The sequence below is a fragment of the Muntiacus reevesi genome, chromosome X, assembly GCF_963930625.1.
Source record: "Muntiacus reevesi chromosome X, mMunRee1.1, whole genome shotgun sequence".
Classification (NCBI taxonomy): domain Eukaryota; kingdom Metazoa; phylum Chordata; class Mammalia; order Artiodactyla; family Cervidae; genus Muntiacus; species Muntiacus reevesi.
In genome coordinates, this window is record NC_089271.1 from 143,165,963 (window position 1) to 143,181,476 (window position 15,514).

At 35.4% G+C, this 15,514-nt stretch overlaps 1 protein-coding gene across 3 annotated transcripts in view; it reads left to right on the forward strand.

Moving 5' to 3' along the window:
• Positions 1 to 15,514, forward strand: part of NUP62CL (nucleoporin 62 C-terminal like) — an 83,331-nt gene that overhangs the window by 32,791 nt on the left and 35,026 nt on the right. For 2 of the 3 annotated variants that reach the window (XM_065915413.1, XM_065915415.1), the window contains exons 2-5: positions 8,714 to 8,817; positions 10,359 to 10,457; positions 10,536 to 10,583; positions 14,758 to 14,914. In XM_065915413.1, the coding sequence (XP_065771485.1) occupies positions 8,760 to 8,817; positions 10,359 to 10,457; positions 10,536 to 10,583; positions 14,758 to 14,914 (362 nt within the window). In that variant the 5' untranslated portion in view covers positions 8,714 to 8,759. The remainder of the gene's footprint in view (positions 1 to 8,713; positions 8,818 to 10,358; positions 10,458 to 10,535; positions 10,584 to 14,757; positions 14,915 to 15,514) is intronic. The other variant, XM_065915414.1, reaches the window with a different exon arrangement.

Below are 15,514 nucleotides of genomic sequence, written 5' to 3' on the forward strand. Positions count from 1 at the left end.
TGGACAGGGAGGCCTGGCGTGCTGCGATTCATAGGGTCGCAAAGAGTTGGACATGACTGAGTGACTGAACTGAACTGAACTAAACTGAATCACTTTGTTGGTTCCTCTGGTAACCAGCCTCTCAGCCTGAGGGGCTTTCTAAATTTCACCTCATTAACATAAATCAGGTGTGATTGAAACCTTTATTGCTCCTGGAGCTGTTTCTGGAACTGTGAAGAAAACCCAAATAAGCTTCTGTCTCTCTCCTTACTTAGGAAGTTACGAGGGGTTTAGAAAAAGGGACAAGACGAAATATACAAGCCTCATATCTTACCATGGGACAGCCCTCTGCCATAAAGTATTATCGGGTCCAGTGTCACCAGTGCCATGTTGAAAAACTCTGCTCTAGTCCTATGATTAGGAAAATGAGACTGTTTTTTTTTTTTTAAAAAAGAAGCTCTTGGTTTTGCATTATTTATTTTGTAACTGACCCGTATTACTGAAACCTCTTCAATAAAGGGTAAGGCTTTAGCTTGAAAGCAAGTCATATTAAATGGCATTTGTTTCCTTAGTTACCTCTGGGTATTTGATTTAAGGTCAGGCTCCTGAAATTATGCCAGTTTCTGAGACACATGATCAAGATTTTAAAATATGGGCATAAATCAAGTGTAAATTTAATTAGTGCTAGTGAAGAGGTTTCAGTAATGCAGCCAGTTACAAAATAAATAATGCAAAAAACAGTAGCTTTCCCATGTTTAAACAGTAGTAATTGGGAAATATAATGGAGGAAGTTCCCATTAACAATTTCAACCAGAAGTATGAAGTACCTACATAAGAGTGAACTTTAAAAATGTACATAACCTATATGAAGATAACCATAAAAGTTTACTGAGGCATATAAGAGAAGACATAAATAAATGAAGAATACACGGACTCAATAGTATAAGAATGTCATTTAGCTCCAAATTAATTGATGCATTTAATATGATTCTTATAAAACCACATTGGGAATCTTTGGGGAAAGGAAAAGAAGGAGAGTTTCGACAGGATTCTAAAGTTTTAAGTGGAGGGGATAAATGCATGAGATTAGTCATCTCTTGTTTTTTAAGGAAAGTAATGACAGCTTGCTTGTAGAAAAACATGAAAATATATTGTAAGTTTATTATCTGACTGTAAATTTAAAATATTTAATATAAAAATAAATGAGTTCTAGTGCTTCAGTAATTGGAAATCTCTTGTAGAACAAGGACAGAAAGAAAAATCAGTGAAAAATTTTAAAGTAGAGAATCAAACCTGGGTTTATGAAGATGACATTTCCATTCTGGAGAGAGAGGATGGAATAGTGAATAAATGAATTGCAGTAGCAGGTTAGCCAGGTGATTTGGGGGAAGTGGGTTATGTTTTGCCTAAAGATATTAACTGAAAGAAATGCTAGGTAAATTAAAGCTAGAAAATGAAACCATAAATATTTAAATTGTGTAAATATGAATATGAAGATGTATAAATAATAATTGTTGGGTTGGAGAGAGGGCCATTTATTGAAGTATAATTTAAAAATATATAAATAGTCAGTCAAATGGTTCAAGAATAAGACTATAAACATAGTATAAATAAGTATACTGTCCCCCATCTACCTTGTATTACTCCCTGCCCCCTCCCCCCTTCTATTCAGCTAACCACTGTAATTGTATATACTCTTCCAAATTTTCTTTATGGCTTTGCTAGCAAATAAAAATATATATTCTTAGCCCTCTGCTTGTTTTAAAAATATAAATGATAATATATTCTACACACTGTACCTTGCTTTTTAAACTTAAAGCTTATACACTTATTTTAAACTTTTTGTAGTTCTTTTCACATCAGTCAGTATATGGACAGCTTCCTCAGAATTTTTATAGCATCATACATTTTCTGCATGTGCTATAGTTTATCTAGCCCCTTGCTGGTGGGTGTTTGGGTTGTTTCCTCTTCTGCTAATATAAACAGTGGTGCAATGGATATCATTTTATATGTCATTTTACAGATGTGTATCTTTGTAGATAAATTTCCAAAAGAAGTATTACTGGTTCAAAAGATAGATGCATTTGTACTTTTTCAAACATTGGCCACTTATTTTCCATAGGGTTTATACCAGTTTACACTCCCATTAGAAATCACAGACGTTGCCCCTTTCTTCACAGTGTCCTCAAACAGTGTATTAATCGTTTTTTTTAAGTTTCTTCCCATGTATTAGGTAAAATTGTTCTAAAGGTAGATGTAATTTGTGATTTTCTCCTAAAAATGAGGTTGAACATTTCATATGTTTGAAGGAATTTCAAAGCATGATATGGAGGCATAAACCATAAAGGAGAAAACAGTGGAAAGATTTGACTACATAAAAAATAAAAACAAAGTAAGAAAAACAAATGACAAACTGGGGTTGGGAAGTACTTGCAACATTTGACTAAATAGCTTTGATATATACTTTTATTAAAAATCAGTAATAAGACATTAATCCAATGAGAAAATGGGTAGATGATATGAATAGGCAATTTCAAATGAAGAAATTAAAGTAACCATTAAACCCATGATAAAAATTTAGTCTCACTGATAGGTATTGATTTAGAAATATTAAAACACCTTTGTGATAATTGGTTATTTCTTTAAAAATATATATGTTATACATCTAGGGCTTCTCTAAAATGAAATATAGGGATATTCTATGATATACATTTTATTTTATTATATTTTTAAACAATGCAGTGCAACCATTTGAATTTTTTTCTTTTTATTATTTTATTGAAGGATAATTGCTTTATAGAATTTTGTTGTTTTCTGTCAGACCTCAACATTAATCAGCCATAGGTATATATATATCCTCTCCCTATTGAACCTCCCTCTCACCTCCCTCCCCATCCGACTGCGCTAGGTTGATACAGAGCTCCTGTTTGAGTTTACTGAGCCATACAGCAAATTCCTATTGGCTATCTATTTTACATATGGTAATGTAAGTCTCCATGTTACTCTTTCCATACATCTCACCCGCTCCTCCCCTCTCCCCATGTCCATATGTCTATTCTCTGTGTCTGTTTCTCCATTGCTGCCCTGTAAAAAAATTCTTCTATACCATTTTTCTAGATTCTGTATATGTGTATTAGAATATGATATTTATCTTTCTCTTTCTGACTCACTTTACTCTGTATAATACGCTCTAGGTTCATCCACCTTATCAGAGCTGACTCAAGTGTGTTACTTTTTATGGCTGATTAATATTCCATCGTGTATATGTACCACGGCTTCTTTATCCATTCATCTGCCGATGGACATCTAGGTTGCTTCCATGTTCTAGCTATTATAAACAGTGCTGCAATGAACAGTGGGAAACATGTGTCTTTTTTAACCCTGGTTTCCTCAGGATATATGCCTAGGAGTGGGAATGCTGGTCATACGGTGGTTTTATTCCTTGTTTTTCAAGGAAATCTCCATACCATCTTCCATAGTGGCTGTATCAATTTACATTCCCACCAATAGTGCAAGAGTGTTCCCTTTTCTCCACACCCTCTCCAGCATTTATTGTTTGTAGACTTTTTGATGATGGCCATTCTGACCTGTGTGAGGTTGATATCTCCTTGTGGTTTTGATTTGCATTTCTTTAATCATGAGCGATGTTGAGCATCTTTTCATGTGTTTGTTAGCCACCTGTATGTCTTCTTTAGAGAAATGTCTGTTTAGGTCTTTTCCCGCTGTTTGGTTGGGTTGTTTGTGTTTCTGACGTTGAGCTGTATGAGCTACTTGTATATTTTGGAAATGAATCCTTTGTCAGTTGTTTCATTCGCTATATTTTCTCCCATTCTGAGGGTTGTCTTTTCACCTTGCTTATAGTTTCCTTTGCTGTGCAAAAGCTGTTAAGTTTAATCAGGTTCCACTTGTTTACTTTTGTTTTTACTTCCATTACTCTAGGAGGTGGGTCAGTAGAGGATCTTGCTTTGATTTATGTCATCGAGTGCTCTGCCTATGTTTTCCTCTAAGAGTTGTTTATAGTTTCTGGTGTTACATTTAGGTTTTTAATCCATTTTGAGTTTATCTTTGTGTATGGTGTTAGGAAGTGTTCTAATTTCATTCTTTTACATGTAGCTGTCCACTTTTCCCAGCACCATTTATTGAAGAGGCTGTCTTTGCCCCATTGTATATTCTTGCCTCCTTTGTCAAAAATCAGGTACCAGTAGGTGCATGGGCTTATTTCTGGGCTTTCTATCTTGTTCCATTGGTCTGTGTTTCTGTTTTTGTGCCAGTACCATACTGTCTTGATGACTGTAGCTTTGTAGTATAATCTGAAGTCAGGAAGGTTGATGCCTCCAGCTCTATTCTTCTTTCTCAGGACTGCTTTGGCTATTCGGGGTCTTTTGTGTTTCCATATGACTTGTGAAATTTTTTGTTCTAGTTCTGTGAAAAATGCCATTGGTAATTTGATAGGGATCATGTTGAATTTGTAGATTGCTTTTGGTAGTATAGTCATTTTCACAGTATTGATTCTTCCTACACAGGAACGTGGAATATCTCTCCATTTTTTAAAATAATTTATTTATTTTAATTGGAGTCTAATTACTTTGCAATATTGTAGTGGTTTTTGCCATACATTAACATGAGTGTACATGCATCCCCCATCTTGAATCCCCCTCCCACCTCCCTCCACATCCCATCCAGTAGGGTTGTCCCAGTGCACCAGCTTTGAGTACCCTGTTTAATATATTGAATTTGGACTGGTGATCTCTTTCACATATGATAATATACATGTTTCAATGCTATTCTCTCAAATCATCCCACCCTTGCCTTCTTCCACAGAGTCCAAAAGTCTGTTCTTTATATCTGCGTCTCTTTTTCTCTCTTGCATATAGGGTCATCATTACCATCTTTCTAAATTCCATATATATGTGTTAATAGACTGTATTGGTGTTTTTCTTTCTGACTTACTTCACTCTGTATAATAGGCTTCAGTTTTTAAAATTAATCTATTTATTTGGCTGCACTGGGTCTTAGTTGTGGCACCCAGGATCTTAGTTGCTGCATGTGGGATCTAGTTTCCTGACCAGGGTTCGAACCCAGGCCCCTCACATTGGGGACTCAGAGTCTTAGTCACTGGGCTACCAGGGAAATTCCCCATGATAGTTGGAGGTAGGTGGTAATGTTCCCAATTCTTTCCCAGCATCTCCTCCCTTTCCCCAAACCCCCAGTGGCCCTACATGTTTTGGATAGCAGGGTCTTATTTATTGTCATGAATTGTTTAACAGTTGGATGTAGGCAGCAATAGATTCAAATGCAATTACTTATTAAGCACTTTTTTCCCTTTTAAAAAGGAAGAAGAATATCTGTAATTATGTATTGGAGTCTGGAAACGGTTGGTTCAATTCAGCACAAATATTTATTGAGCACTTAGTATCATGTGCCCTGTGCAGTGATCTATAGTGAGGATGAAAAGATAAACTGTTTTCTGTTAACCAGTTAATCTTATTTGTGTCTTTATGTACTTGATTTCTCAAACTTTATTTCTTTTATAGTTCTTATTTTAAAATTTCAAGCAAGCGGCCAAGTAATGTTTTCTGAAACTTTATTCCAGATTTCTATTTATTATTTTTTCTCACAGACTTATTGTATAATTCACATACCACATAATTTACCCATTTAGAGTGCACAGTTAATTGTTTTTTAGGATATTCACAGAGCTATGCAGCCATTACTGAAGTCAGTTTTACAACATTTTCATCATTCACTGAAGAAACACCATGCACCTTAGCAGTCACTGCCCATTCTTTCTTCACCCCAGTTCTGGAAACCACAAATCTGCTTTCTGTCTCTATAGACTGCTCTGTTCTGTACATTTCATACAAATAGAATCATACAATATATGGTATTTTGTGATTAGCCTCTTAGCATGTTTTCAAGGCTCATCCATGTTTTAGCATATATCTATATTTCTTTTCCTTTTTATGGCCAAATAAAATTCTATTGTATTAATATACCATATTTCATTCATCGTCTCATCAGTTGATATTCATTTGGATTGATTTCTTTCATCCTTTCTTATGAATAATGCTGCTGTGAACATTCATATACATATTTCAGTGTGGATCTATATTATCATAGCTTTTGTTTCTGTACTTAGGAGTGGAATTACTGGGTCATATGGTAACTTTATGTTGAACACTTTGAGAAAGTGCCATACAGTTTTTTTTTTTTTTTCAGTGGGTTTTGTCATACATTGATATGAATCAGCCATAGAGTTACACGTATTCCCCATCCCGGTCCCCCATCCCACCTCCCTCTCCACCCGATTCCTCTCGGTCTTCCCAGCCCACCAGGCCCAAGCACTTGACTCATGCCTCCCACCTGAGCTGGTGGTCTGTTTCACCACAGATAATATGCATGCTGTTCTTTCGAAACATCCCACCCTCACCTTCTCCCACAGAGTTCAAAAGTCTGTTCTATACTACAGTTTTATTGAAGAGATTACACTGTTTTACATTCCTATCAACATTGCATGAGATGTCCAATTTCTCCATATCCTTGCCAACACTTGATATTATCTGTCTTTTTTACTCTAACCATTCTTTTTGATTTTTTAATGTGAAAGTCGCTCAGTTGTGTCTGACTCTTTGTTACCCCGTGGACTATACAGTTCATGGAATTCTCTAGGCCAGAATACTGGAGTGGGTAGCCTTTCCCTTCTCCAGGGGATCTTCCCAACCCAGGTATTGAACTCAGGTCTCCTGCACTGCAGGCAGATTCTTGACCAGCTGAGCCACAAGGGAAGCCCTTAGCCATTCTAGTTGCTATGAAATAGTATCTCATTGTGGTTTTGATTTGCAAGTCCCTAATGACTGATGGCATTAAGTATGATTTCAAGTGTTAGGTGGCCATTTATACCATCTTTCTGACCATTCTTGTTTAGTCACCATCTTCTCCTGACCACAGCCTGGAAAGGATCTCTACATTTAAGGATTCATGTCCTTAGTTTTGCTTACCTGGATAATCCAGGATAAACTCCCTATATCAAGTTACTTAACCAATTTAACCATTACCTCATCTATAAAATCCCTTTTGTCAAATAAGGCAATGTGTTCACAATCTCTGGATATTAGGATGTAACCATCTTTGGGGGACGATTTTTCTGTCTACCACACCATCTTAACAATATAAAATTTTCTGATCCATGCACATGAGATCTTTCCATTTATTTAGGATGTCTTTCTCTCAGTAATATTTTATTTTTCTGGATACAAGGCTTGCACTTCTTTTGTTAGGGTTGTTCATAACTATTTTATTCATTTTGAGTAATCATAAATGAAATATTCTTAATTTCATTTTTGGATTGTTCATTGATAATAAATAGAATTGTAATTTATTTTTATATTGATCTTGTATCTTGCAACTTTGCAGAACTTGCTTATTGTTCTAATAGATTTTTTTATGGATTCCTTAGGTTGTTATGTATTCATGATCATATCATCTGTTAATAGAGATAATTTTATTTCTTCTTTGCAATCTGGTGTCCTTTAATTGTTTTCTTGCTTAATTGTCATGGGAAAAACTTCCTATGTATTGTTGAAGTGGTAAGAGCATATATCCGTATTCAGTCTTTCACTATTAAGAATGATGTTAGCTGTAAGTTTTTCATAAATACCCTTAATCACGTGTAAGAAGTTCCCTTCTTTTTCTAGTTTGCTGCGTGTTTTCATCATGAAAAAGTGTTGGATTTTCTCAAATGCTTTTCTGCTTCTATTGAGATGATCATGTATTTTTAAAATAATGAGATAATTAAGGTATAATTCATTTATTTTAAAATTCACCCTTTTGAAATGTACAAAACAGTGTTTTTTTTTAAATGTATTCACAGAGTGTGTAACTATCACTGCTATGTAATTCAAGAACATTCTCATGACCCCTAGAAGAAACCCTGTAACCGTTAGCAATCACTCCTCATTACCCGCTCCTCCCAGCTCCTGGTAACTAACCACTATTATACTTTCTGTCTATGGATTTGCCTTTTCTGGACATTTCATATAAATAGAATCATACAATATGTAACCTGTGTTTGAAAGTGAAAGTGTTAGTCGCTCAGTTGTGTCCGACTCTTTGTAACCGCATGGACTGTAGCCCGACAGGCTTCTCTGTCCATGGGATTTTCTAAACAAGAACACCGAATGGGTTGCCATTTCCTTCTCCAGGGCAATCTTCCCAACCCAAAGATCCAACCCAGGTCTCGTGCATTGCAGGCAGATTCTTTACCTTCTGAGCCACCAAGCCCAAGTATTCTTGTCTGGGAAATCCCATGGACAGAGGAGCCTGGTGGGCTAAAATCCATGGGGTCACAAAGAGTTGAACACAACTGAGTGGCTGAACACACACGTGGACTGTAAACCACCAGGCTCCTCTCAGTGGGATTCTCTAGACAAGAATACTGGAGTGGGTTGCAATTTCCTTCTTCCGGGGATCTTCCTCACCCAGGGATTGAACTCACATCTTCTGCACTGACAGACAGATTCTTTACCACTGAGTCACCTGGGAAGCCCATACTAATCAGTACTGATGAACTATTTTTTAAATCAGGATTTTACTATGTCATACTTATTAAATATCACGTTACTTAATTTTCCTTGCTTTGTCATTTCTCTATATAAGTAAAGTTTGTTATAATGGTGTTTACTTGTTAAAAATGATTTTGACTTTTTTTTTTTTTTTGCTTGTTACTTTAATTTAGGGTTACTCCAGCATCTACTCCTGCTGCCACTGCTAGTTCAAATACCATGCTATTTACCTCGTTTTCAAATTCTTCTACCTGCACTGCTGCTACTGGGCCCTTGTGTAAGTTACTGATTGCAAAGAAAATGCTATTACTTTGCATTAGGCCATTTAACTCAATTTGCCAGTAGAAGCTATGGATCTCAGACATCTCATAAGTTATCATTATGCTTGATCCCATCTGTAATTGCTGATATCAGTAGTAGCTTTGCTTAAGAACCTAATTATCATGGCTTCCACTGTGAATTTTATATTAACATGATTATTACAGCTTAATGTGATGATTTTAAGCATATAATTCATTAACATTGTAATGTTTTGAAACAACTTCTTGAAGCTAATGGGAATAGGAAGAGTGGGAGTTTTGTCTGAAGGGGTAGAGTGGGAGTATGTCTGAAGGAAAGAAGTCTTATCCTTGTGAATAAGATAGAATGGGAAACAAATGTTGGAGCCTTGCTGTATTTTATTCTTCTATATAGACCAAGTCTGTGATCCTTACATTTTACCTATAAGAAGTGTTACATGACAGAAGGACCGGCTGTAGTTTTGTACTTTTATGACACTGTGAGATGTCTCCTGTTCTCTCCTCTTAAAGATGAACACCTGGATGCTTTGAGCTGAGAAGTGGGACATTAATTATCTCATAACCCCAACTTCTTTGCTACACATCTTCCATTAGTAGAGTAATAACAAATGTTGAGAATATTGAATTCTGTATAAATCATAGGTAATTATTTTTTATAGATCCACATAAACTGCTGGTGCTTTGGAGGCATCTACACAATGCCGTGATATTAACCGTTAGACTTCGTTATTATAATCCTAGCAGTAATATGGTCCTCCCAAAGCTATGTTATAGCAAAATTGTCACCATTTCTGTTAATAAAAGTTGCCAGGAATTGCTAATACCTAGTTCAGCATGAAAACTGGTGGCTTGCCATCCCCATCATCTTGTGCAGTTGGCATAGGTGAACACTGGTTGAAATTGCAGGTTACCACTTGAGTTGTATTTTCTTCCAAGTAGGGATGATTCTAATCTTGAGACATGACTGAGATTCTGGAAACCTCTTGATATATAATATCTTTCTCAAGTATAATAAATGTTGTGAATATGACCCTATCTGAGGTTGAGAGTTAGAGTTATTGAATGAATTCCATTTTCAAAGTCTTGACTTCTGACTTTTGATAGGTTTTTTTTCTTTCCTGTCTTTGATGTACTTGCCTAAAAAATGAAAGGAAATCTTGAAAATAGTATTTTTTAAAATTAACTTTAATGAGGTATAGTCTACATGTCTTATAATTATTTTAAGTGTGTATTTCACTGATTTTTAATAAATTTACTGAATTGTATAACTATCATGATAATCCAGTTTTAAAACATTTCTATCATCCCAGTAAGATCTCTCAGTCCCAGACAACTACTGATCTGTTTTTTGTCTCTATCTATGCCTTTTCCGCACTTTTCATATAAATGGGTTGACTATAGTTTTTTGAAGTTTAGCCAAAGTTACTAAAGGACTCCTCAGATGAAAAAGACTCTATATAAATTCTTCATTCACTATGTTTGATTAAAAGGGTAATAGGTAGTATGTTATTCTCTGCAGTTGGTGCCCCAGTAACTTCAGCTGGAATGTTTGGTGGTACATCTTTGAGATTTGGATTAAATTTCTCTGGAGCATATGGAGCAGCTGCTGTTGCATCTAGTAAGATTTTACAACTATTAGGATATATCTGGATACTCATTGGAAATGTAACAACAGTAAGTAGGCTGTATTCCTTAGTTTCTAGGATTCAGTTGGTTTTGATCATCTCATCGGAGTATCCAAAAGGTACGTCAATGTTGAGAATTGTCGAAGAGTGGAAGGAGATAGTTGATACCAATGATATTACTTCTTTTATATGACTATAATCAGAGATGCTATCAAACTCTTGTCAACTTTGAAGCTTAAACATTTTTATTATTGAGCATACTGTTTAAAGTGACCCAATATATTGGGATTCCTAGTTTTAGTCTCTAAAAATTAATCTTAAGATTTGACCTGTGTTGATCCTCTCCTAAAGTTGATGACAAGAGTTCCTGTAGACATATCCTAAATTTATTTCTGCCAGTTAGATACTAGGTAGGTTGTAAATTAAAGAAAACTTAGTTATCCATTAGTGAAAGTGTTAGTTGTTCAGTTGTGTCCGACTCTTTGCAACCCCATGGACTGTAGCCCACCAGGCTCCTCTGTCCATGGAATTCTCCAGGCAGGAATACTTAAGTGGGTAGCCATTCCCTTCTTCAGGGGATCTTCCCAACCCAGGAATCAAACACAGGTCTCCTTCACTGCAGGCAGATTCTTTACCATCTGAGTCACCAGGGAAGCCCCTAGTTATCCATTGTCTATTACCTATAGTTATCCATTGACTGTTACCTATTGTGAGCTGGGTGGTTAGAGATCAGTTACTACTTAAACCTACCATTTAAGTTAGACTCCACTTTAGGGAAGTGTTGTTTGTTTTCACTTTAAAAAGTTTACTTAGGGCTGAAATGAATCTTCAAACCCCGTCATAAGCTAAAAGTCAGTCCCTCTTAAGTTTAAAGTAATTATTTGTAAACAGAGATGTACACCATCTTTTGCATGACCAACACTTAACTGAGTTTCTATTGTGTATTTGGCTAACTGGCCATCCTATAAGCATTATGAAGGGTGTGGCTTGAGAACTTTTTAAGTTACCATATTTGCAAAAAAAAATGTAAAACATAGTTTCCCTTATAAAATGCTGAACAAAAAATTGATTCTTTCAGTCCTGGGTTAAGTCAGTGAAGTATGAATTTGCAAGCTCTTTGGTGACTCTGCCATACCTCACCCCCACCTAAGTCTTCAAATTCCTTCCTGCATACTGGTACCTCTGCTACAAGCCCATGTATCTACCATTGCCTTGTGTACTTAACCCACCTCCCATCAGATGTGTTTCAACTCAGTACACCCAGCTCAGAGTTGTTTTTTTTCCCCTACTCACCTTTCTTTCTCCCCAAGTATATTTACTTGCTCAAATTCATCTCACAAATTAGCCCTGTAGGGCAGCTCTCAGATACCTGTGTCTGTAAATCTATCACCGTTTGGGATTGTTTTCTGTCCTGGATATAATCAGCAAGTTTTAAGAGAAGCTTGTTTGTTGTCAATCTCATCTTTTGCATGAGTCTTAAGAAAGTGAATCTAAAGTGAATCTTAAGAAATGAGTCTAATGCTGTCCATTCCTAGCATGGAATAAGATACGTAGTTGTTGATCAGACAGGATAGGAAAATTGAATTGTAGGGTCTTTTAAAGGATGGTCTCACTATTTTAGGCTTCCCAGGTGGTGCAGTGGTAAAGAATCCACCTGCCAGTGCAGGAGATGCAGGAGACGTGGTTTGATCCCTGGGTCAGGAAGATCCCCTGGAGGAGGAAATGCCAACCCACTTCAATATTCTTGCCTGGGAAATCCCATGGACAGGGGAGCTTGGTGGATTATAGTCCAGGGGATGTCAAAGAGTTGGACACGACTGAGCACACTGAGCATAACACATTGAGCACTCACTTTTTTATGTATTGATTTTTAAGATTATCAGAATGAGATTTATTTAAATGTAAATCCAAATTTGTTATGTAATTATTCTCTATTATTTATAGAACAGTACTTTCCTTTTAGTACACAGATAACATGGAGTTGACTTGTATTTAGTTTTGACCAGAGTTGTAACCTGTAAAATCAGACTGTGATAGAACCTTCATTCTCAAAACTATTGCTTGTTTTGGAATTAGTTGAAATATTGTTATTTTAATATTGTCTACTATGACAGAACTAATTTATACCTTTTAAAAATAAGAATTTTTTAATTCTTACCATAAGAATAAGGAATTAAAATACTATATAAAAAAGTTTAAAATAATCATGCCATTTTTTATGACTCTATAAAAAAGTTTAAAATAATCATACTGTTTTTTATGACTTGATTCCTTTGTGTTTAGACTGACAGGTATTAATTTCCTGAATGTATCACACAGCATCTTTGGAGAGACATTGATTTGTGTTAATTTCTTTGTTTAGTGGTAGTGATGGTAGTTGCTTTTCTAAATATTACAGAAAGCATACACACGTGCATACATACATATATCACACCCTCTAGAGGGAACAGTATGGTTCTTTCCTTAGCAGCTTTATTTCCCAGCATATACAAACATACATTAAATGTGTTTGTTTTTTTCCCAAAAAATGGGATGCACACACTTAATTTTAGAATTTGCCGTTTTCTTAAGTTTATATTATCTTTGGACATCTGTCCATGTCAGGAAATGTTGACTTTAAAAAAAAATAAACTTCTTTGGGTGAAGATAAGGTCCTTTACAAGAAAGACTTGTGTTTTTCTTAATGGTTTACCTGTTTTTCTGTCTTGAATGTAGTAATTACACAATGTTAGAATGATTAATCAGTAAAGGGGGGGCCTTGATAATGTCATTAATTTTCAGCATTTCTGAGGAAGGAATTCTTTCCAGATCAGATTTTTTATTCTTAGATGAAGAATGTGATGACATGTGTCAGTGAAGAATGCCACGTGGGATCTAGTCTGTAATCTCTCCAGTGATGGTGACCCCAGAGATCTTTTGTATTTGGGCATGATCTTCTCTTGCCCATTCCACTTTCTAACACAAAGAACAGGGGAATTATTGTAAGGATCCTTGTGGCCAAAAGGGAAATGAAATCTTGTGGAAAGCTAATACAGGTATTATCATAGCAAAGAACTTAAAGGAAATTGGAATTTAGAAGTTGTTTTATAGTCAGCTTTAGGGACCTCCTGAATTTAATGTTGCATAAACATAATTCAGCCATTCTCCTCTTGTCTTTTTTTAACTTCTTTTTGGTTTCTTTACCCCTTTTTCTGCCTTACTATTTTAGCTTATTTTTAATTTTGACTTGCTCATTACTCTTTAATTCTACTTCGTGTTTTACCTCTGTCAGTCCTTTAAGCTCCCCTTTGTCTATTGTCTGATTCTCTCTACATGTTTGGAAATATTTCCAAATTTCTGCTTAGAGTCTGATGCTTTCCATATTTCTGGAAATACTTCCATATTTTTACCTGCCATCTGATTCTTTCCAGACTCCTAACTTTTTGAAAATGAGATTCTGACCTATCTTATCCCTGTTTGGCTAGAGCTTTTTGTGCCAGACCCTCTCATAGGCTGCCAGTAACATAGATGCCCACCCTTGTGAACTAGGATCAAAGGATAGAGTTTTAGTAACTCTATCCTTCCGCATGTTTATTGCCCACTTATCTTCTACCCATAGTTCTCTCTTGGTTTTCTGAACTTGTATTGCAATTTTGGTTCTTTCTTACACAATGAGCACTTAACAAACAATGCACAAAAAAATTGTGGCTTTTAACTATAATACCAACTAAGATGTATGCCAACTATGAGCTATGGTATTAGAGAAGCAGCAGTCTCCCCTACTGATAGGAATGCAAATTGGCAAAATCTTTTGACAGGGGAATTTGGAAAGAAAGAATTATAATTTAGAGCATGCTGACCCTTTGGTCTAGCAATTTCATTTCTAGGATTAATTACACAGATATATTCAAGTAAGTATGCAAGGTTAGAGATGTACAGAGATTTTGTGTAAGATTGCAATTATTCTTTTCTTCAAAGTTTAGCAGAACTTACCAGTGAGGTTATCTGGGTCCGGAGTTTTCTCTATGGGAAGAGTTTAGAGGATTGATTCAATTTCTTTAATGGTTATAGGTCTGGTTAGGTTATAAATTTTATTTTTCTACACACTTATCCAAGATTTTCAGTTTTTAGCAGGAAGCTTAATCCAGATAACTGGCCTGCTATATGTTATAGCAATGTTGAGTTAAAACCCATTACAACTTTGAATTCAAATTCACATTAAAAAGTACTTCTGTGGTGTTTTATCCTGAATGATCAAGTGCTGAGTTTTAAAATTTCTTACTTATTATTAACATTAGACACTTTATTTTCCAGCTACAGCATCAACCACCACTACCACCACTGTTACCACCACCACCACTACTACCACCACTAGTAGCTTTACCTTGAACCTAAAACCACTGACATCAATTGGGATTAATAACACTGTTCCAGTCAGCATTACATCTATACCTTTTACTCCGACTGTTAAGTAAGTATTCATTTGAAAATTTGTATTAGTTTCATTTTATTTGTCATACACAGGACATAGTTTGCTTGTATATCTTTAGAATAGTGTTTGAAAGTTAGGTAAATGACTCAGAGTCAAGGAGCAGTTAGAGAAAGGCTTTCTGTTTCTTAGAAGTTGAACAACTAAAAGGATACTTTTTAAAAATTTAATTAATTTATTTATTTTACTTTACAAGATGGTATTGGTTTGCCATACATTGACTTGAATCTGCCATGAGTGGATACTTTTGTCTTCTGAATATCATTATAATACATTTATTACTATTGCAAATAACATAATATTTATTATGTGATTACTATATGTTGAGCAATATGACAGTGCTTTACACACACATCATATCATTTAATCCTCACAATAACCTTATGAGTTAGGTACTATTTTGTTCTCACTTTATAGATGAGGAAATTAGAGCACATTAAGATTTTATAATCTGCCTTTGGTCATATACTTGGTAATGGTTGAGCCAGGATTAAAATTCAGGCAGTCGAGCTTTAGAGCCTAAATTCTTATAATTTATGCCAGTTTGGAAATAATTTATTTCCAGTTTGGGGCTATTATGAA